At 42.5% G+C, this 21,136-nt stretch overlaps 1 protein-coding gene across 5 annotated transcripts in view; it reads left to right on the forward strand.

Annotated features, from left to right (window-relative positions):
• PARP4 (poly(ADP-ribose) polymerase family member 4) overlaps positions 1 to 21,136 on the forward strand; it is a 93,557-nt gene that overhangs the window by 32,008 nt on the left and 40,413 nt on the right. For all 5 annotated transcript variants that reach the window (XR_012426764.1, XR_012426765.1, XR_012426766.1 and 2 more), the window contains 10 exons: positions 1,298 to 1,481; positions 1,713 to 1,869; positions 3,970 to 4,094; positions 6,234 to 6,365; positions 7,443 to 7,529; positions 16,903 to 17,067; positions 17,719 to 17,765; positions 17,914 to 17,992; positions 19,336 to 19,473; positions 20,578 to 20,773. Coding sequence is in view for 2 of the 5 variants with exons in the window: in XM_045377211.3 (XP_045233146.2) it covers positions 1,298 to 1,481; positions 1,713 to 1,869; positions 3,970 to 4,094; positions 6,234 to 6,365; positions 7,443 to 7,529; positions 16,903 to 17,067; positions 17,719 to 17,765; positions 17,914 to 17,992; positions 19,336 to 19,473; positions 20,578 to 20,773 (1,310 nt within the window). In the remaining 3 variants the exon portion in view is untranslated. The remainder of the gene's footprint in view (positions 1 to 1,297; positions 1,482 to 1,712; positions 1,870 to 3,969; positions 4,095 to 6,233; positions 6,366 to 7,442; positions 7,530 to 16,902; positions 17,068 to 17,718; positions 17,766 to 17,913; positions 17,993 to 19,335; positions 19,474 to 20,577; positions 20,774 to 21,136) is intronic.

Here is a 21,136-nt window from a genome sequence, read left to right on the forward strand (position 1 = left end):
AGATGTACAACCCTTTCTTTCACTTGAACACTTAGAGGCCACTGTAGGGTTATTGTTAATTGGCCTAATTTCAATATTGTTGTGTCTCAGAGAAGAAGGAGAGAGATGAGGAAACCAGTGGTCAGTGGAGTAGTCAGAACACACAAAACATTTACCAAGCTCGCCACCTTATGTGGGTACAGTTCGTTGTACCCAAAACAATTTCAATAGTAGCATCACAGATCATTGATCACATATCGCCATTACAACTATAATAAAAATGAAAAGGTTTGAAACATTGGGAGAATTACCAAAATGAGACACAGAGACACAAAGGAAGCACATGCTGTTAAAAAAAAAAAATGGCACCAGTAGACCTGCTCAACATGGAGTTGCCACAAATCTTCAATTTGTAAAAAAAAAAAAAAAAAAAAAAAAGAATATCTGCAAAGTGCAATAAAACGAGGTATGCCTGTATGTGCAAGGCTCGAAAACAAGCAGAAGTATACATTACATTGCTGAGAGACATAAATCTTTGCATTAATACTATGAAAGCAAATAGGCCAGGCACAGTGCCTCCAGCCAGTAATCCTAACCCTTTGGGAGACCAAGGTGGAAGAATTGCTTGGGGCCAAGAGTTCAAGACCAGCCTGGGCAACACAGTGAGACCCCATAGCTACAAAAATGTTTTTAAAAATTAGCCGGGCACAGTGGTGCACACCAGTAGGCCCACCCTCAGGAGACTGAGGTGGGAGGATTGCCTGAGGCTGCAGAGAGCTGTGATTGTGCCACTGCACTCTATGATTGCACCACTGCAGCTTGGGTGAAAGAGTGCAAGACCCTGTCTCAAAACACACACACACAAAGGAGAAAACTGTTATAAAAAGGAACACAGTAAAACCTCTCCAACCTACCCAGGATCCCCTCTGTGGCTCCTTATGGAATAAATTCCACATGGGAAAAAAAGAGAAAATAATATACACAAAAATCAAGATAGTGATCAAATGACCTCTGGGTGGGAGAGAAGGTGAGCTGTGAGTTGAGCCCAGGAGTTTGAGACTGCAGTGAGCTATGATCGTGCCGCTGCACTCTAGCCTGAGTAACAGAGCAAGATTCTGTCTAAAAATAGAAGAAATATTAAATAAATAAGTGCATAATAAAGTTCTAAATTGAGTCGTTGGAGATATTTCAATAACAGGAAAATTTAGAACAGTTTACCAGGAAAGTCTTTTCAATAATATTTCCTGTTTATGCAATAATATGTTATTAACAAGTCACTGTAAGCTATAAATATGTGTTTATTTCCTTTCGCATTCAGTACAAGTATCAAGTACTCACACCCGGGAGAGACAGATGGCACCAGACTCCTGCTCATTTGTGACGTAGCCCTCGGAAAGTGTATGGACTTACACAAGAAGGACTTTTCCTTAACTGAAGCACCACCAGGCTACGACAGTGTGCATGGAGTTTCACAAACAGCCTCTGTCACCACAGACTTTGAGGTATTTTTATATTAAGGAACAAGCAAAGAGGGTCTTGAATGCTCTAAGAAGAGCCTCAGTTTTTTGCTCCTGTTTTCATTAAATATGCTTAAGTTTAAATAATTGTTAAATATTTACTGTATGAATTCAACATTTTCTAAATTAGCAAACATGCTTTTATGAAAACATCTGCCAATACAGGTTTTTTGTCACTATTGTTTTTAATCACGTACTGATTTCTGTTTGCTCTAGGATGATGAATTTGTTGTCTATAAAACCAATCAGGTTAAAATGAAATATATTATTAAATTTTCCATGCCTGGAGATCAAATAAAGGACTTTCATCCTACTAATCATACTGAATTAGAGGAATACAGACCTGAGTTTTCAGATTTTTCAAAGGTTGAAGGTAGGACAATTTTCTTGAATGCTGTTTTATGTTATTATGTTTATAGACCTGAAATGTTATATTTTCAATGGAATGTGTATTTGCATTTGTTATATCTATGACCTCATCCATAAGTATTTCATTTCCTTTCAGTCTCAAAATAAGTTTCCCACAAATTTCTCTCAGTGTTAACATCAGTCAAACTCCTCTGCCTAATATAAAAATAAAGCACTTAATTTTAAAATATATGTATTTCTTTTTTTTCTTTCCTTTTCTTTTTTTTTCTGAGACAAAGTCTCACTCTGTCCCCCAGGCTGGAGTACAGTGTGTGATCAAAGCGCACTGCAGCCTCAAACTCCTGAGTTCAAATGATCCTCCTGACTCAACCTAGACAAGGTCTCACTGTGTTGCCTGGGCTGGCCTGAAATTCCTGGCCTCAAGTGATCCTCCTGCCTTGGTATCCCAAAGTGCTGGGATTACAGATATCAGTCACCATGGCCAGCCTCATTTCCTTTTTTATCTTGTATACATGAAAACCAGGATGCTTGAGAAAGGTTAAGCGATCTCAAAATTCCATGTGACTTCATTAACACACTGAAGTTGAGCTTATTCCCTTCAGGAATAGCCAAGGCTAAAACCTGCGGAACCTTGCTAAGATGTCAAGGTGCAGAAAGTGTGATGGGGTGGGTAGAACACACAGCAGAGCCGCTGTGGAGTCAGGAAGCCCGGGGTTTCAGTGTGGCCCTGCCGCCCTGCAGTCTTGAAACTGCATGACCTTTTGCGGTCCACCTTCTCTCCGATGGGAATGAGAGCAGTACCCGCATGACAGAATTGCTGTAAGGGCGGAAGGGGAAACTGGAGGCACTGAGTAAATTGTCATGTGTGGTGTACGTGTTAGCCGTAGTAGTGCCAGCATAAACAGGATATTCACTTCTCAGAGTATCATGAGCCCAAACAATTACAGTGTTAATTAGTAGGACTGTAAGAACACATTAACATTTTTGACCGTGCTCAAATTATTTGTTGTCAGAAACGCGTGTGTGTTCGGAGGTGGCTCCAGTTTTTTCTCTGGGAGTCATTAAGTGAAACTTCTGGCAAGACACTATGTATTTTTATTTCCTAACCTTATCTGTGTGTTTGTACCACTTTAGAATAGGATGTGAACGTTTTTCAATATGCGCCGTAGGAGTTGATTCAGTCTTCCTTGGATTGAAAATCTACGTTGTTTCATGCCATCCCAAAATGCTCGTGTGGCACCATAAATAATAGTGACTGAGCCCTTCCACACTACAAGCCAGGGAGTGCAGACACCTGGATTCAGGCTTCAGCCACACTTGAGACAGTCTGAAGACCTCTGTGTATTTGTGTGTATGTTTAAATGTATGTCAAGTAATGCTGTGTTTTCAATAGGACACCCCAAAGTCTCTACATTCAAAAGGCAGAAGAGCACATGCCTGTAGTCCCAGATACTTGAGAGGTGGAGGCAGGAGGATTACTTGAGCATAAGGGTTCAGAACCAGCCTGGGCACCATAGTGAGACTCCCATCTCTATCAAAAAAAAAAAAAAAAAAAAAAGAAAAGAAGAAAAAAAAATTTAAGCAGAAGGGTCTTTAAAAAAAAAAAAAAAAAGGCAGGCCATGTATGGTGGCTCACACCCACAGTCCCAGCACTTTGGGAGGTCAAGGCAGGCAGATCCCTTAAGTCCGGGAGTTCGAGACCAGCCTGGGCAACATGGCTAAACCTCATCTCTATAAAACATACCAAAAATTTAGCTGGGCATGGTGGTGCATGCCCGTAGTCCCAGCTACTCAGGAGGCTGAGATGGGAGGATCACCAGAGCCGGAGAGGATGAGTCTACTGTGAGCAGAGATTGTGCCACTGCACTCCCACCTGGGTAACAGAGTGAGACGCTGTCTCAAAAAAAAAAAAAGAAGGCACTTCCCATTTTTCTAATGTGGGTTCACTTGCTTTTCAGAATTGGCTATTGAAAATCATAAAATCCTATTTGTCCAATTTCCCTAAAATATAATGCATGAAGGCATGGAAAAGGAATAAAGATCAAGACAACAAACATAGACAGGGATGGTTTTGAAAGCTAATGGTAACATTTTTAACGTTTAGATTACCAGTTACCAGATGCCAAAACTTCCAGCAGCACCAAGGCCGGCCTCCAGGACGCCTCTGGGAACTTGGTTCCTCTGGAGGATGTCAACATCAAGGGGAGAATCATAGACACTGTAGCCCAGGTATGTTTTCTGTGGCTTTATGACACTTAAACTACATGGATATAAACCATACATGCGAATTTGATAGCAGTTGCATGAGCTAAAGGGAATAGATACATTTCTAAAATTCATTTATTCAAAAGCTATTCACTGAGCACTCCATGCCAGGGAGTAGCTAGGCTCTGAGCATCCAGCAATGCACAGTACCAAAGCTCCGCCCTTGTGGAGCACACACTGTTTGGGGGAATAGGCAGTCACCATGATGAAAGAGTGAAACACATGACACGTTAGATGGTGACGGGTGCTGAAGAGAAAAATGAAAGCAGGAGGGGATAGGAGCTGTGAAAGACGGGGCCTTTGAACCTGTAAACAGAATGGCTGAGGAGGCCTCCCTGAGAAGGTGACACCTGCATACAGACCTGAAGGAAGTGGCGGCTAAACCGTGTGGACATCGGAGGATGCTTATTCCAGGCAGCGGCAACATCACATGCCAAGGCTCTGAGGTGGGAAGGAGGAGGATCTGGTCCAGGCATGCCAAGGAGACGCACTGTGGCTGCAGTGGGGTGGAAAGGGGAGAGTGCATGAGGACTGAGTCAGAGAGGTGAGGGGCTCTCACATCAGCACACAGGTCATGCTGTCCTTGACTGTGAGTGAAATGGAAGCTTCTAGATGTTTGGCAGAGGAATGACATGAACAGACCTGTTTTAACTGGCTCACTCCGGCCACCATGTTAGGAACAGTAGGAAGAGGACCAGTGGAAGAAATATTAGGTCACGTTCCCTGGAAAGCAGACTCTGGATGGAATTTGTTTTCAGGAAGCCTGTGGGACTGTGCCTGTGGGAGCTGCACCTGTGAGGGAGTGAGGGAGGCAGGACGTGGCCAAGGAGACAACAGACTCCTCAGATGATCTTGGGGGAAGCTCTGGGCCAGAGTGGTCCTTGAGAGAAGGTCTGAATCAAGGCAAGGGGGCCGGGCTTTGTAGCCCCACTGGGGCCAGTCCTGGGATATAGGCTGCTCCAGGGAGGGGTCAGAACCTTGGCTAAGGCAGTTTGTCTTTGGCTGAGGATGGTTCCTGGGGAGACGCCCCACAGGTGACACTCCTAGCAGTCTCAGTCCTGAAGGGGACACAGCGGGCGCAACGTCACATCACGTAGAGGAGATGATTGACAGAATTCAGTTAAGGGACCTGGTGATGTGGAGAATAATGTGTGCAGTGGGGGTGTAGGAAGTGATGGAGTCTGCCAAGGCCTGAGGGAGACCCTGTCTCAAAACAACCAACCAACCAAAAAAACCAGGTTGTTGAAAGAGAAGGAACAAACCCTACCTTATTAAATTATCTGCACTAAAGCTCACAAAGAGCATGAAATACCAAGTGAGTAAGAACTGGTCAAAGCAAAAAGACAAGCATCGCAGGAGGTTATTTAATGCAGGTGCTGGGGCCACAGCCAGGAGCTCGCAGCAGGTTCATCATCCACAGTCACAGGATGGAAGGCAGTGCCAGGGGTGCCAGGTGGCCAGATGCAGTGGTAGAGCTTTCTCTCGTGTCCCGTCCCCATCAGCAAATCTGACTGGCTCTGCCCTCCCGCCTTTTCCTGAATGAAGGAGTGATGAAAACAGTCTGTTGGAAAGATTAATTAGATAATACAGACAACAGAGAGGAGTAGAGAAGACTTGATTCTGGAAGAACCAAGGCACAGAGAGATGAGGAGCTAGATGAGGGCTGTGTGGAGAGGGGGAAAGCCACAGAGAGGTCCCCAGGAGGAAATGCCAAGTCCTGAGAGCCGATAGGATAGAAGGACTATTCTGGAATCGTTTCCAGCCAACATGGCACTAAGGAGGTATCAAAGCCCACAACTCAAAAGGGGCAATTTTCCAGCTGTCTTAACAAGAGCTCTATCGCCTGTGCTAAGTCAGTGTTGGTAAGACAGACTTCAAGTGGCTTCTGTTCCAGTCGGACATGTATGAACCACCTAACCGTGGGACTGGTACCTTTTATCACATGACACTGGCTCTCCATTGCAGAAGTGAAGCCAGGGTTGGGACGTGATACAAATTCAAGGAAATTCAAATAAATATGCAAAATCATTTTCATTCGTCCTTGTTCCTGCACATGTAGTCCATGTGGTCTCATCAGATGTATGGCTTTTTTTTCTTCTTCAGGTCATTGTTTTTCAGACATACACAAATAAAAGTCATGTGCCCATTGAGGCAAAATACATCTTTCCTTTGGATGACAAGGCCGCTGTGTGTGGCTTCGAAGCCTTCATCAATGGGAAGCACATAGTTGGAGAGGTAAGGCGAGAAGATGCATTGTGCCCGCTGTCTGCTTTCAAAGTCAGCTTCCATTTCCCAGAACCTTTGTTTTCGGAGTCCCCATGGCTATAAGGTTGAGTAGCAGCCTTGTCATAAAACAAGAATATTCTTTGAAGAACCAATTCTTGCACAGTGAGCCTCCCTCAAACATCCCTCCCTGATGAAGGGTTTCTACCCTTATCTGTCCAATCTTCATCATCAGTGTCTTGCACATTCTTTGCCTTGGCACTGTAAGAGTGATTTCAGCATGAAAAGTTTAAGAGGGCTGGGTGCGGTGGCTCATACTTGTAATCCCAGCACTTCGGGAGGCTGAGGCAGGTGGATCACTTGAGGTCAGGGATTCGAGCTGAAATGAAAGCTATTATAACTTTCTAAAAAATATAAACAACAGGCCGGGCGCGGTGGCTCAAGCCTGTAATCCCAGCACTTTGGGAAGCCGAGACGGGCGGATCACGAGGTCAGGAGATCGAGACCATCCTGGCTAACAGGGTGAAACCCCGTCTCTACTAAAAAATACAAAAAACTAGCCGGGCGAGGTGGCGGGCGCCTGTAGTCCCAGCTACTCGGGAGGCTGAGGCAGGAGAATGGCGTGAACCCGGGAGGCGGAGCTTGCAGTGAGCTGAGATCCGGCCACTGCACTCCAGCCTGGGCGACAGAGCGAGACTCCGTCTCAAAAAAAAAAAAAATAAATAAATAAAATAAACAACAGTTGATTAATTCTTTGTTTATTGTAAGGATTAGTGCACAGTTACAATTATAAACTACAATTTCCCAAATTTAAAATAATTATGTTTTGTTCCACATAAACTCCCAACCAAAAACAAATTTTTCCACTATTGATTCTGAAATATTCTGATCGCAACTGAAAGAGACTCCTCTTCAGTTGACCTTTCCTGGTTCAAGTTCTTACCAGATAAGTACATTTCGATGATCACTTTATTTACGTTTCCATTCACCTTAGACTCGGTTTTTAGTTTTTGCCTGAGTTCTAATAAACATTGATGTTGTTTTCTTCATTAAAGTCTGAAGGAATGATTTAAAAATCATCTTTTCCAGATTAAAGAGAAGGAAGAAGCCCAGCGAGAGTACCGAGAAGCCGTGACCCAGGGCCATGGCGCTTACCTGATGAGTCAGGATGCTCCGGTATGGCTTGGTGTGCGCGCCACGTGCGTACAGGAGAGGGAAAGAGAGTTAGAACAGGATTTGAACTATGAAATCCATGCTAGAGGCTGAGATAATTTACACTGTTGTAGGCCCCAGAGTTTCACTTGCTCTAAGTAAGGGGAAGCCACACCAGTCAGACCCATTTGACTTATCTGAACCAAGGAGGAAATGGCGTCAGCAATTCCAGACAAACAGGAAGAGCTAGGCCTGTCATTGGGAACCGAGTTTTCCAGAAGGAATGACAGAGAAAACGATAACATTTGAGGTATATAACTTTCATCTGCTGCTAAGAGTGTGATACATTGGCTGGGCGCAATGGCTCACGCCTTAATCCCAGCACTTAGAGAGGCTGAGGTGGGCGGATCACCTGAGGGCGGGAATTCGAGACCAGCCTGGCCAACTTGGTGAAACCCCATCTTACTAAAAATATAAAAATTAGCTGGGCGTGGTGGTAGGCACCTGTAGTCCCAGCTGCTGGAGAGGCTGCAGCAGGAGAATTGCTTGAACCCGCGGGGCGGAGGTTGCAGTGAGCCAAAATTGTGCCATTGCACTCCAGCCTGGGCGACAAGAGCGAAACTCCACCTCAAAAAAAATGAAGAGTGTGATGTATTTACAGTTTTCCTGGAAGTAAGCTCACCCAGCAGATGGTCCAATCATAAAGCAGGGAGGCATTTCTGCCGGGTCCTACTTGGGCCCAGTTCCTGTGCTTTTAGGTGATTCACTTTAGCAGGGACGTGACCTGGACAGCGTGGAAGTGGGAACAGCTGGCAGGTCCACTGGACTACTTTCCTTAAATATCAGGTGTTTCACGAGGCCTCTGGCAGGTGCTAGATTGCGTGTAGTCAGTGTCTAACTCTAGTGCAGGTATTTTAGTTGTTTTTGCAGATGGGGCCATATGTTTGAGTATCACCTCTGAGGGTGACACATGGCCATGGTGTTCTGAAAATTTAACATTTGCTGGGGCTAGGGGCACATTCAAGATTAATATAGCTCTAAGGGGTAAATTATTGGTCTTGACATCTAAGATATCCACTTGCAGGATGGGAATAGGCAATGAAGAGGTGATTATTGAACAGTTAACAATGCTAGCTCTATATATGGCCAAACTGTGTGTATAGAAGCCCGGGGTTCATTTGAGAGGCTGCCACTTAATATCAGGGTGTCTTCCTATGTGAGTTGGTAAATGTTTCCTCCTAAATACTTACATATTTCCCTAGGAATATAGTCCACAAGAAAACAGTCTTCACAAGAGATATTACCTGTGGGTAAAGTCTGATCAGAACTATTGCTAACCCAAGCCTTCAGGTCTCCCAGAATGTGTTTGACATCTTGTGACTATAATGTTCTCATATCATATGGTATTCATGTGTTGTTATATAAATACCATATATGCCAGGTGTATAACAATACCATGTGTTGTTATATAAATACCTGTAATCCCAGCACTTTGGGAGGCCAAAGCGGGAGGATCACTTGAACCCAGGAGTTTGAGGCTGCAGTGAGCTGTGTTAACAACACTACACACCAACCTGGGCAACAGAGCAAGATCCTGTCTCTAAACAAACAAACAAATCTTAGCTTAGGAATCCCTCCATCTAAGCTTTTCCTGCCTGCCCCCAGGAAAGACCTGTGGTTTCATTTTCCCATGGCCACCTGGACATATTTGTCTTATAACTCTTAATATACTGTTTGTAAAGATAGAGGTCTAGCTTGTAATCCCCAATATTTAAGTGTGGAAGTAACAGAAAAGGATACTTAATGGTAAAATAAAGAGAAAATTGTGGTGCTGAAACCAAGGATGAAGACAGTGCCCGCCTAGGACGACTTGTGTCCTCCTCATTGCCAGATTAAATGGCAATGTGTCCAAGACTTCAATTTATGTGACTATTTGATGATTTTCTCCTTTTCAAAACATCTAGACTGACTTGTCACCATAACCCTATACTATCTAGATAGCATACTATTGAATTTTGCTGCTTTATCCAATCTGATAGTTTCTGCACTTTGTATTGTTTAGGTCATTTTTATTTAATACAATTACTAATCTGGTCAGATTTATATCTACGATCTTGCTAGTTGTTTTCTATTTGTACCATTTGTTCTTTGTTCCTTTCCCTCTCTCTTCCTACTTTCTCTTGTTTTTTAAATGATTCCATTGTATCTCCATGATTGGCTTATTAATTCCATCTTTTATTTATTTATTTATTTATTTTTGAGACAGAGTCTCACTCTCACCCAGGCTGGAGTGCAGTGGCGTGATTTTGGCTCACTGCAACCTCTGCCTCCCAATTTGAGAGATTCTTCTGCCCCAGCCTCCCAAGTAGCTGGGACTACAGGCACACACCATGACACCCAGCTAATTTTTGTATTTTTAGTAGAGATAGGGTTTTACCATGTTGGCCAGGCTAGTCTCAAAACCCTAACCTCAAGTGATCCTCCTGCCTCTGCCTCCCAAAGTGCTGGGATTACAGACATGAGCCACCATGCCCGGCCAGTTATATCTCTCTTAAAAAGTTTTGATTGTTGGCCAGGTGTGGTTGCTCATGCCTATAATCCCAACACTTTGGGAGGCTGAGATAGATGGATCACTTGAGCCCAGGAATTCAAGACCAGCTTGGGCGACATGGTGAAACCCCAAATCTACAAAAAATACAAAAATTAGCTGGGTGTGGTGATGCATGCCTGTAGTCCCAGCTACTTAAGGGGCTGAGGTGGGAGGATTACTTGAGCCCGAGAAGTCGAGGCCGCAATGAGCCATAATGGTGCCACTGCACAGCCTGGAAAACAAAGTGAGACCCTGTCCCAAAAAATAAAAAAATTAAAGTTTTGATTGTTGCTCCAAAGCCACATGTTAAATATATGTTAAATATGGTAGCCACTTATTATATGTGGATATTTACATTTAAGTATAAAATAAAATGTTTCATGTGGCCAGTGGCTATCTTATTACTTAGTGCATAGAGAGAATATTTTTATCATCATAGAAAGTTACATTGGTCAGCACTGCTTTAGGGTTTACTACTATATACATCTTTAACTTACCACATATAGCCTACAGTATTATACTACTGTATACATAAGAACCTTACAACCAGAATACATTACATTACAACCAGTATACGTTCATTTCTTTTTTCCCATATCCTTTGCGATATTGTTGTCATGTATTTTATTTCTTCATATATTGTAAATATATTGTAAATATTCAACTATCTTTTTTTTTTTTTTTTTTTTTGAGACGGAGTCTTGCTCTGTCGGCCAGGCTGGAGTGCAGTGGCCGGATCTCGGCTCACTGCAAGCTCCACCTCCTGGGTTTATGCCATTCTCCTGCCTCAGCCCCCCAGTAGCTGGGACTACAGGCGCCCGCCACCTTGCCTGGCTAGTTTTTTGTATTTTTTAGTAGAGACGGGGTTTCACCGTGTTAGCCGGGATGAACTATTCTTTTTTTTTTAAGTTGTAGGATACATGTGCAGGACATGCAGGTTTGTTACATAGGTAAACGTGTGCCATGGAGGTTTGCTGCACCTGTCAACCCCTCACCGAGGTATTAAGCCCCACATGCATTAGCTGTTTATCCTGATGCTGTCCCTCCCCCAGCCCCCCAACAAGCTCCAGTGTGTATTGTTCCCCTCCCCGTGTCCATGTGTTCTCATTGTTCAGCTCCCACTTATAAGTAAGAACATCCTGCGTTTAGTTTTCTGTTCCTGTGTTAGTTTGTGAGGATAATGGCTTCCAGTTTCATCCATGTTCCTGCAGAGGACATGGTCTCATTCCTTTTTATGGCTGCATGGTATTCCATGGTACATAGGTACCACATTTTCTTTATCCAGTCTATCATTGATGGGCATTGGGGTTGATTCCATGTCTTTGCTTTTGTGAATAGTGCTGCAACGAATATACACGTGCATGTATCTTTATAATGGAATGATTTATATTCCTCTGGGTATATACCCATTAGTAATGGGATTGGTGGGTCAAATGGTATTTCTGGTTCTAGGTCTTTGAGGAAGACCACGCTGTCTTCCACAATGGTTGAACTAATTTACATTCCCACCAACAGACTAAAAGCATTCCTATTTCTCCACAGCCTTGCCAGCATCTGTTATTTCTTAATTTTTTAACAACTGCCATTCTGACTGGCATGAGATGGTATCTCATTGTGGTTTTGATTTGCATTTCTCTAATGATTAGTGATGTTGAGTTTTTTTTCTTATGTTTTTTTGGCCACATAAATGTGTTCTTTTGAGAAGTGTCTGTTCATGTCCTTTGCCCACTTTTTAATGGGGTTGTTTTTTTTCTTGTAAATTTGTTTAAGTTCCCTGTAGATTCTGGATATTAGACTTTTGTCAGATGGATAGATTGCAAAGATTTTCTCTCATTCTGTAGGTTGTCTCGTCACTCTGATGATAGTTTGTTTTGCTGTGCAGAAGCTCTTTAGTTTAATTAGATCCCATTTGTCAGTTTTTTGCTTTTGCTGCAATTGCTTTTGATGTTTTCCTCATAAAATCTTTGACCGTGCCTATGTCCTGAATGGTATTGCCTAGATTTTCTTCTAGAATTTTTAGAGTTTTTGGTTTATATTTAAGTCTTTAATCCATGTTGAATTATTTTTTGTGTAAGTTTAAGGAAGGGGTCCAGTTTTAATTTTCTGCATATGGCTAGCCAGTTTTCCCAGCACCATTCATTAAATAGGGAATCCTTTCCCCATTGCTTGTTTTTGTCAGGTTTGTTGAAGATCAGACAGTTGTAGATGTGTGGTGTTACTTCTGAGATTTCTATTCTGTTCCGTTGGTCTATGTGTCTATTTTTGTACTTGTACCATGCTGTTTTGTTTACTGTAGGCTTAGAGTATAGTGTGAAGTCTGGTAGTGTGATGCCTCCAGCTTTGTTCTTTTTGCTTAGGATTGTCTTGGCTATACAGGCTCTTTTTTGGTTCTGTATGAATTTTAACCTAGTGTTTTCTAATTCTGTGAAGAATGTCAATGGTAGTTTAATGGGAGTAGCATTGAAGCTATACATTACTTTGGGCAGTACGGGCATTTTTATGATGTTTATTCTTCCTATCCATGAGCATGGATGTTTTTCCATTTGTTTGTGTCCTCTCTGATTGCCTTGAGCAGTGGTTTGTAGTTCTCCTTGAAGAGGTCCTTCACTTCCCTTGTTAGCTGTATTACTATGTGTTTTATTCTCTTTGTAGCAATTGTGAATGGGAGTTCATTCATGATTTGCTTCTCTGCTTGTCTGTTGTTGGTGTATAGGAATGCTTGTGACTTTTGCACATTGATTTTGTATCCTGAGATTTTGCTGAAGTTGCTTATCAGCTTAAGAAGCTTTTGGGCTCAGACAATGGGGTTTTCTAGATATGCGATCTTGTCATCTGCAAACAGAGGTAGTTTGATTTCCTCTCTTCCTATTTGAATAGTCTTTATTTTCTTTATCTTGGCTGATTGCCCTGGCCAGAACTGTGAATACTATATTGAATAGGAGTGGTGAGAGAAGGCATCCTTGTGTTATGCTGGTTTTCAAGGGGAATGCTTCCAGCTTTTGACCAGTCACTATGATATTGGCTGTGGGTTTGTCATTAATGGCTCTTATTATTTTGAGATATGTTCCATGAATACCTAGTTAACTGAGAGTTTTTAACATAAAGCGATGTTGAATTGTACAAAGACCTTTTCTGTGTCTAGTGAGGTAATCATGTGGCTTTTGTCTTTAGTTCTGTTTATGTGATGATCAACTATATTTTAAAGCAATTAAAAATAAGGGGAAATGTCTCTACGTTTATTCTCATTTTTACCGTTTCTGGTGCTCTTCATTTCTTTGTACAGATACAAAGAAATATTCCTTCCGTTTGAAGAGTTTTCTTTATTTTCTTTTTCTAATGCAAGTGTGCTAGCGAGGAGTGCGCTCCTCTTTTATCTCACAAAATCTTTCACCTTCATTTTTGAAAAATATTTTTTTGCTGAGTATGGGATTCTAGGTGACAGTTTATTTGTTTTCCTTTCAGCATTTTAAATATGTTGCTTTATTTTCTTCTGGCTTATATGGTTTCTAACCAGAAGTCAGCTCTAATTCTTGTGTTGTTCTTCTATATGTGAAGGTATCTTTTTTCTCAAGCTATCTTCAATATTCTCTTTATCTTTGGTTTTCAGTAGTTTGACTATGATGTGTTTATGTTATTTTTAAAATGTATTGCTTATTTTGCTTGGATTTCTCTGAGTTTGGATTGTCTCACATTCATTTTGGGACAGTCTTGACCCTTATCTATTGAAATATTTCTTCTCCCTCATTCTGTCTGTCTCTTTCTCCTTCTGAGACTTCAATACATATGTTAGACCATATTTGATATTGCACCACAGCTTTTGGAGCTCTGTGTTTTCGCTTTTATTTCTTGTTGCATTTTATTTTGGATAATTTCTATTGACCTAGCTTCAAGTTCATTCATTCTTTTCTCAGCTATTGTCAGTCAGCTGATAGGCTTGTCAAATCCTTCAACTTTGATAGTGTATTTGTTTCTAGCATTTTTGACATTTAAAAATATAATTCAGTCTCTCTAATGAAAGGTTCCATCTGTTCATATGTATTCCTCACGTTTTCTGTATGTTTTTTCATATATTAATCATAGTCCTGTCTGTGGCAGTGTCACGGTTATCTCTGGATCTGCCTGTCATTTTTTCCTTGCTTTTTAAAAAGTGTGTATTTTGGAATTTGTGATTGAATGTTGGACATTGTGCGTAAAAGAAGAAGAGAGACTGAAATAAATGGCATTTATGCCCAGAAATGGCAACTCCTATTCTTTCAGACTAGTGTAGGGGTTGAAGAGCTGAAGGGGTTGAAGAGCTGAGTTTCAGTTCTGCTGTTATCAGTACTCTCTGTTGTTATTATTCCTCTCGGTCTCAAATTCCTCTAGTGGTGGACTGCCACTACCTTGTGCCTCTTGGGTCCTGGATCCAGAACTATTCTCATTGAGGCTCATTCTCTGCCCCCAGCTTTCAGCAGACCCTGCACACTGTCCGACAGAGGTGGTTACAGCCACCTTCCCCTCCCCCAGTGCTAGGCTGCCGTTGCTTGATGTGCTGTACTAGGCTCCTGGTGGGGCAGGGGCATTCTTCTGGTTCAGCTTCAGTCTTAGGCAGGGCCTGCAGTCCTGGACCTTAGGGTGGGAACTTCTTAGCACTCCTGTTCGTTGTCCTACCTTAGTGGCAGCCAAATTCTGCCTTGTGTCTGTTAAGAGTTGTTTGGGGGACAGTTTCCTGCCTTTCCTCCAGTTGTAGCAACCCCTGCTTTGTACTAGCGCAGGGTCCTGGGCCTAGGAGGGTGTCATCCCCTGCCCCATGGGGAGGTGGCTGTTCCTCTCTGAAGCAGTGGAACAGAAAAAGAAAATAAAGAAAACTCTTCAAGCACCTGGGCACGGGGCTAGTAAGGAAGGCTTCTGATCGATCCCTGGTTTATTTCTGCCCCTTCCCCGCAGCTCTGGAAGTGAGAGTTTGCTGCCCCTCCTCCAGCAGCTGGAGGCTTTTGTTTCATGTGGGGTAGGGATCCAGGGAAGTGGCCCCAGCACCTCCCACACACCTGCTCCACTGAGAGGTGCTCCACCTTGGTCTCCTGTCCTGCCCAGCCTTTCCAGTGGGCCCAGTGGAAGGCTGTGGGGATGTGGGGAAATGCCTGTGAGAGAATGCAAACTCCCCTTGGGTCAGGAGCTCCCAATTATTCTAAACCAGCAAGCTCACCCACCCTCAGCTGGGAGGAGTTCACACAGTTCCTGTGTCCCATCTGTCCCCTCTTTGGAATTCAGTTCTCTTGGTTGATGAGTTCAAGACAAGTTATGATTGTGTAGATTGCCTGGTGTGTTACAACAGAAGTAACATTATCTGCATCCATCTATATCCTACCCAGAAACAGAACTGCAATCCCACTCTATTTAAAGTGGCAGTCTCTCAAATGAACCCCAGGTGTTTATACATACATTTCTTTTAAGGGCTAGCACTATTAAGTATTTAATAATCACCTCTTTATTATTTAATTCCATCCTGTAAATGGATGTCTTTGATGTCAAAAGTAACAATTTAACCTTTAAGCCTAAATTAATCCTAATCTAAATAAAGAAAATTTTCATGATAGTGTGGTCAATTAGAATGGTGAACATAGTTGGGGATGTTGAGAGGATCTCTGCGTAGTTATCCGAAAAAAATGTATCTAGCCTCTTTTTTCTGCACTAGCTAGTCATGGGCTTGCCGCCTTGTATAGTGATTATCAACATCCCATTAAAAGAAAGCTGAAGACTTTTTATTTAAAAATAACATGATAGTCTGGGTGTGGTAGCTCACACCTGTAATCCCAGCACTTTGGGAGCACAAGGTGGGTCACTTGAGGCCTGGAGTTTGAGACCAGCCTGGGCAACCCCATCTGTACAAAACTATTTAAAAATCAGCCAGGGCCGGGCGCGGTGGCTCAAGCCTGTAATCCCAGCACTTTGGGAGGCCGAGGCGGGCAGATCACAAGGTCAGGAGATCGAGACCACAGTGAAACCCCGTCTCTACTAAAAATACAAAAAAATTAGCCGGGCGCGGTGGCGGGCGCCTGTAGTCCCAGCTACTCAGGAGGCTGAGGCAGGAGAATGGCCTAAACCCGGGAGGCGGAGCTTGCAGTGAGCCGAGATCGCACCACTGCACTCCAGCCTGGGCAACAGCGTAAGACTCCGTCTCAAAAAAAAAAAAAAATCAGCCAGGCATGGTGGTGCGTGTCTGTAGTCCCAGCTACTTAGGAGGATGGCTTAGACCTGGGGTTTCAAGGCTACATTAAGCTATGACTGCACCACTGCCCTCCAGCCTGGATGACAGAGCAAGATCCTGTCTCTAAAAAATAAATAAATAAAAATAAAAATAACATGAGAAATTACCACAGGGTAAAATAATTAAGCGAGGGCCAAGCTTAGAAAAAACTGCCCTGTTCTACAGCTGCTGGCGAAAGTGGTGTTGGGTGCCGTGGAGGTCAGGGAGGGTCTTCGAGAAAGGGCTTTGTGGAGGCTGTCTGTGCAGCAGGGCCACCCGTGCAGGGAGCTCACACGTCGGAGCCCCCGGGGCAGAGTCCGTGAGTGCCTCTTCCCAGTTCAGCTGCCAAGGGGGCCCCTCTCCGTCTGCCTGCCGCGGACATCACCCTGTTCCCATCACTGGTGAATGGCTCCAGGATTCTCCGCTAGCCTCATCAATGTGTCTTTTAGGTTTTATTACTGTTTTTCTGAGGAAGAATTTGGCAGGTTGTCGTTCAAGTTCCTTAAGAAGTACATGGAGTCAGCTGGCATATAATGGGTAGGATTTCAAGTTGCACGCTAAGTCATATGTTTCTGTTTCAGGACGTTTTTACTGTAAGTGTTGGAAACTTACCCCCTAAGGCTAAGGTTCTTATAAAAATTACCTACATCACAGAACTCAGCATCCTGGGCACTGTTGGTGTCTTTTTCATGCCCGCCACCGTAGCGCCCTGGCAACAGGACAAGGCTTTGAATGAAAACCTTCAGGTTTGTACGCATAAGATTTGAAGAAGCATTTTGGCGGCAGTGGAGGGGGAGTGGTGGAGGGCTGTGGAGGAATTTATGCATGGGGAGAAAAACATGTAAAATAATCTTTTAGGCATAAAGTCAATTTTACTGACATTTATGCATTTAGATACATTATGTGTATAAAATGAAAAGAATAAAAGATACAGATATGATCAGTAAGCATATTGTTATTCTGCTTAATCACTCAAAACATGTTATATCTGTAGTGCATGTTCATCATGAAGAACTAGGTAAGCACAGAGAATACAAATAAGCCAAAATAAGAAAATTAAAACCATCCTTTATCCCATCGCCCAGAGATAGCTACTAGTTAATTCTTTGGTATATCCCTCCAAACTTCCTACTTTGTATGCACAGCACATGTATAAAATGTGTGTGTGTGTATATACACACAGACATATGTAGAGTTTAAAATCTCTGTCAAAATGGTCAGTTGTATTTTAGAAGTTCCTGTCATTCCATGAGCAAACTTTCTGTGTTTCTCTACTTGAAAGTGAAACCAGCTGTCTTGCTGACAGTTGTGGCCTTGCCAAGATTACATTCAGTTTAGAGTCTCATTGTGAAACTTAATATATGCTTAGTTATACAAATATGTTTTTCTTTTAACAGGATACAGTAGAGAAGATTTGTATAAAAGAAATAGGAACAAAGCAAAGGTTAGTACCTAAAATATAAAACCTGTCAATTAATCATTCAATGTATATTAGTTTTCTGGTTTGAATTTCCATTTAGAATTGTTTGAAATAATTTCAGATAGAAATTTAAGATCGTAGACTGAGACAACTTTCTCTTCATTTTTGGTAGCTTCTCTTTGACTATGTCTATTGAGATGCCGTATGTGATTGAATTCATTTTCAGTGATACACATGAACTGAAACAAAAGGTTAGTGCATCTTTGATTTGTTAAGAGCTCTTATTTTAACACTACTTTTATCTTATCAAAGCAATGCATGCATGTGGTTTCAAAGTGAAATAATGCTAACAAAAGCTTCTAACAAGAAGCAGCAGTCCTGCCACTGATTCTCCCCAGACCAGTTTCCAGAGACAGTGAATCACTTGGAATATTTGAGGTGTTTCTTTGATTTTGCCTCCAATTTTTAAATATTATTTTTTAATGATTTTTCTTGATTCACCTGTTTCAGAAATTATCTTTTGACTTCCTGTTACGGAAGTTGGATGTGTAGCTCTTGCCCCCTCCACCCACCTCACTCCCTACTTTTCCTCTCCCCTTTATTCCAAAAGACCTGTTTCACAATAGTCAGTGTTTATTATGTAAATGATGTTAACCACTGAGCCAAGAAATGTATAATATTATGATGAGTTTTCTTGTTTGTTTTGTTTTTTGAGACAGGGTCTTGTATCTGTCACCTAGAGTACAATGGTGCAGTCATGGCTCACTTCATCCTTGACCTCCTTGGCTCAAACAATCCTCCTGCTTCAGGCTCCTGAGTAGCTAGGGCTACAGGCCTGTGCCACCACACCTGGCTAACAAAAAGAAAAAAAAGATTGCAGAGACAGGGTCTCACCATGTTGCCCAGGCTTATCTCAAAACTCCTGGGCTCAAGGGATCCTCATCTGATGTGCCATCTGCTATACCCAGATAAGTCTAACTGAACGGGCAGATCTATAATCTTTGGATCCGGGGTTTGAGACTGTTTCACACGTACCTAAATTTGACTATGTGAATCAACCTTAGGATTGCAGAAGGGTGACTAATATGCTCATGGTCTTCTAAAACCTGCATTTTGTTATTTTGGTTTCTTTGTTTTGTTTTGTATGTGTGTGTTTTTTTTTTTTTAGATGGAGTTTTGCTCTTGTTACCCAGGCTGGAGTGCAGTGGTGCGATCTTGGCTCATTGCAACCTCCACCTCCTGGGTTCAAGCGATTCTCCTACCTCAGCCTCCTGAGTAGCTGGAATTACAGGCTCCCGCCACCACGCCCGGCTAATTTTTTGTATTTTTAGTAGAGACAGGGTTTCGCCAAGCTGGCCTCAAACTCCTGACCTCAGGTGATCCACCCGCCTCGGCCTCCCAAAACACTGAGATTACAGGCATGAGCCACCGCACCCAGCCTACATTTCATTATTTTGGAATTTACCACTACTTTGTTGATTCTTAATAGAGTTATGTAAGCTATGCAAGGGTTTGCTCCGTGACAGGTAAGTGCAGACTGCTAATATGGTGTCACTCCATTACTCACCTTGTTGTGGTGGTGTTTGTTTTGCAGCGCACAGACTGCAAAGCTGTCATCAGCACCATGGAAGGCAGCTCGTTAGACAGCAGTGGATTTTCTCTCCACATCGGTTTGTCTGATGCCTATCTCCCAAGAATGTGGGTTGAAAAACATCCAGAAAAAGAAAGCGAGGTATACTCCTTTTTACTTAGAAATAGGAGACGCTATTGAAAAAACGTTTCAGAATAAGTTGGTTAAACTTGCAAATTATTGTCTTGAAAAACTAGCATTACAAAATGAACTCTCACACCCCAAGATTCTACAACTAAAAATATTTATGATATCAAGTATTCCAAACTTCTGACGTTTCATCCAAAACCCTTATGTGGATGATTTGCCTGTACATACTGGCATTTTTACCTTAAGCTCCACCAAAAGAACATGTTCTATCAGACATTACGTTGGGTATTCTGTATACTTTTAAAATACTGATACTGGAAAAACAAATAAGCAATTACTTGTGGTTGGTAATAAGATCATTTTGTGTGGCTGTGACAGAGTCTCTTCCTAAGTTAAAATGAAAATAGAAACTTAGGCCAGGTGCAGTGGCTCACACCTGTAATCCCAGCACTTTGGGAGGCCAAGGCAGGTGGATCACTTGAGCCCAGGAGTTTGAAGCCAGGCTGGGAAACATAGTGAGACCTTGTCTCTATAAAAAATTAAGAAAAAAAATTAGCCAGGTGTGGTCACACACACCTGTGGTTTCAGCTTCTCAGGAGGCTGAGGCAGGGCGATCGCTTGAGTCCAGGAGGTTGAGGTTAAAGTGAACTGTGATCGTGCCACTGCACGCCAGCCTGGACAACAGAGGGAGACCCTGTCTCAAAAAAAAAAAAAACGTATGTGATAGTACTTAAGTACTGGTTAATTAGTGGAACAAAAGTTATGTGTGTGTATTTTAGTAATCACAATGGCATGTATATTCCTCTTAGAATAGTGTGTATGATATATACATAAATATATATATATTTGTTTTATAATGTTGATGCTATATGATTTTTCAGATGTTAACTCTTGACCTCTCAGAAGTTTATGTCTTCTCCATTGGAAACTCCCAGTTCTAACATTCTACTTTTGCCTGGAACTCCTAGTAGGCCATCTTGTTGTTAATTACATCTCATTCTTTCTGTTTTTATAGCATTAGTTTACCTCACTAGAAAGTTTTGGAGTTTTCTAAGTAGACCTTTTCCAGTTGAAGTGACAAGAAGCTCCAGTCCAGCACCTTCTTTCTCCTTTCAGGCTTGCATGCTTGTCTTTCAACCCGATCTTGATGTCTACCTCCCTGACCTAGCCAATGAGAGCGAAGTGATTATTTGTCTCGACTGCTCCAGTTCCATGGAGGGTGTGACATTTTTGCAAGCCAAGCAAATTGCCTTGCATGCGCTGTCCTTGGTGGGTGAGAAGCACAAAGTAAACATTATCCAGTTCGGCACAGGTGAGTGCGCTTTGGCCCTGGTCCTGCGTGTGCTTCCCCATGTGAATCACACTCTGTAGAACTGACAGCTGTGGGTGCCTGACCCCGCCTATGCAGTGAGGAGCAGCCTAGTATGAAACTGAAGAACAAGAGCTCTGGAGCTGGACCCCCTAGGTCCAGATTCCAGCTGTACGACTCACAGGCTCTGTGTGTCACCTTGGGTGTGCTACTTGAACTTCTGGTGCCTCTGTTTCCTCATCTGCCATCTGAGGATAATTGTCCCTAACTCACAGTGTTGCTGTGAGGAGGACTGAGCTAATATATGTAAAGGATTTTTAAACTGTGCCTGTTCCACAGTAAGTGAGATATAAATGCTACTATTGC

This window comes from Macaca fascicularis, chromosome 17, assembly GCF_037993035.2.
Source record: "Macaca fascicularis isolate 582-1 chromosome 17, T2T-MFA8v1.1".
Lineage (NCBI taxonomy): Eukaryota > Metazoa > Chordata > Mammalia > Primates > Cercopithecidae > Macaca > Macaca fascicularis.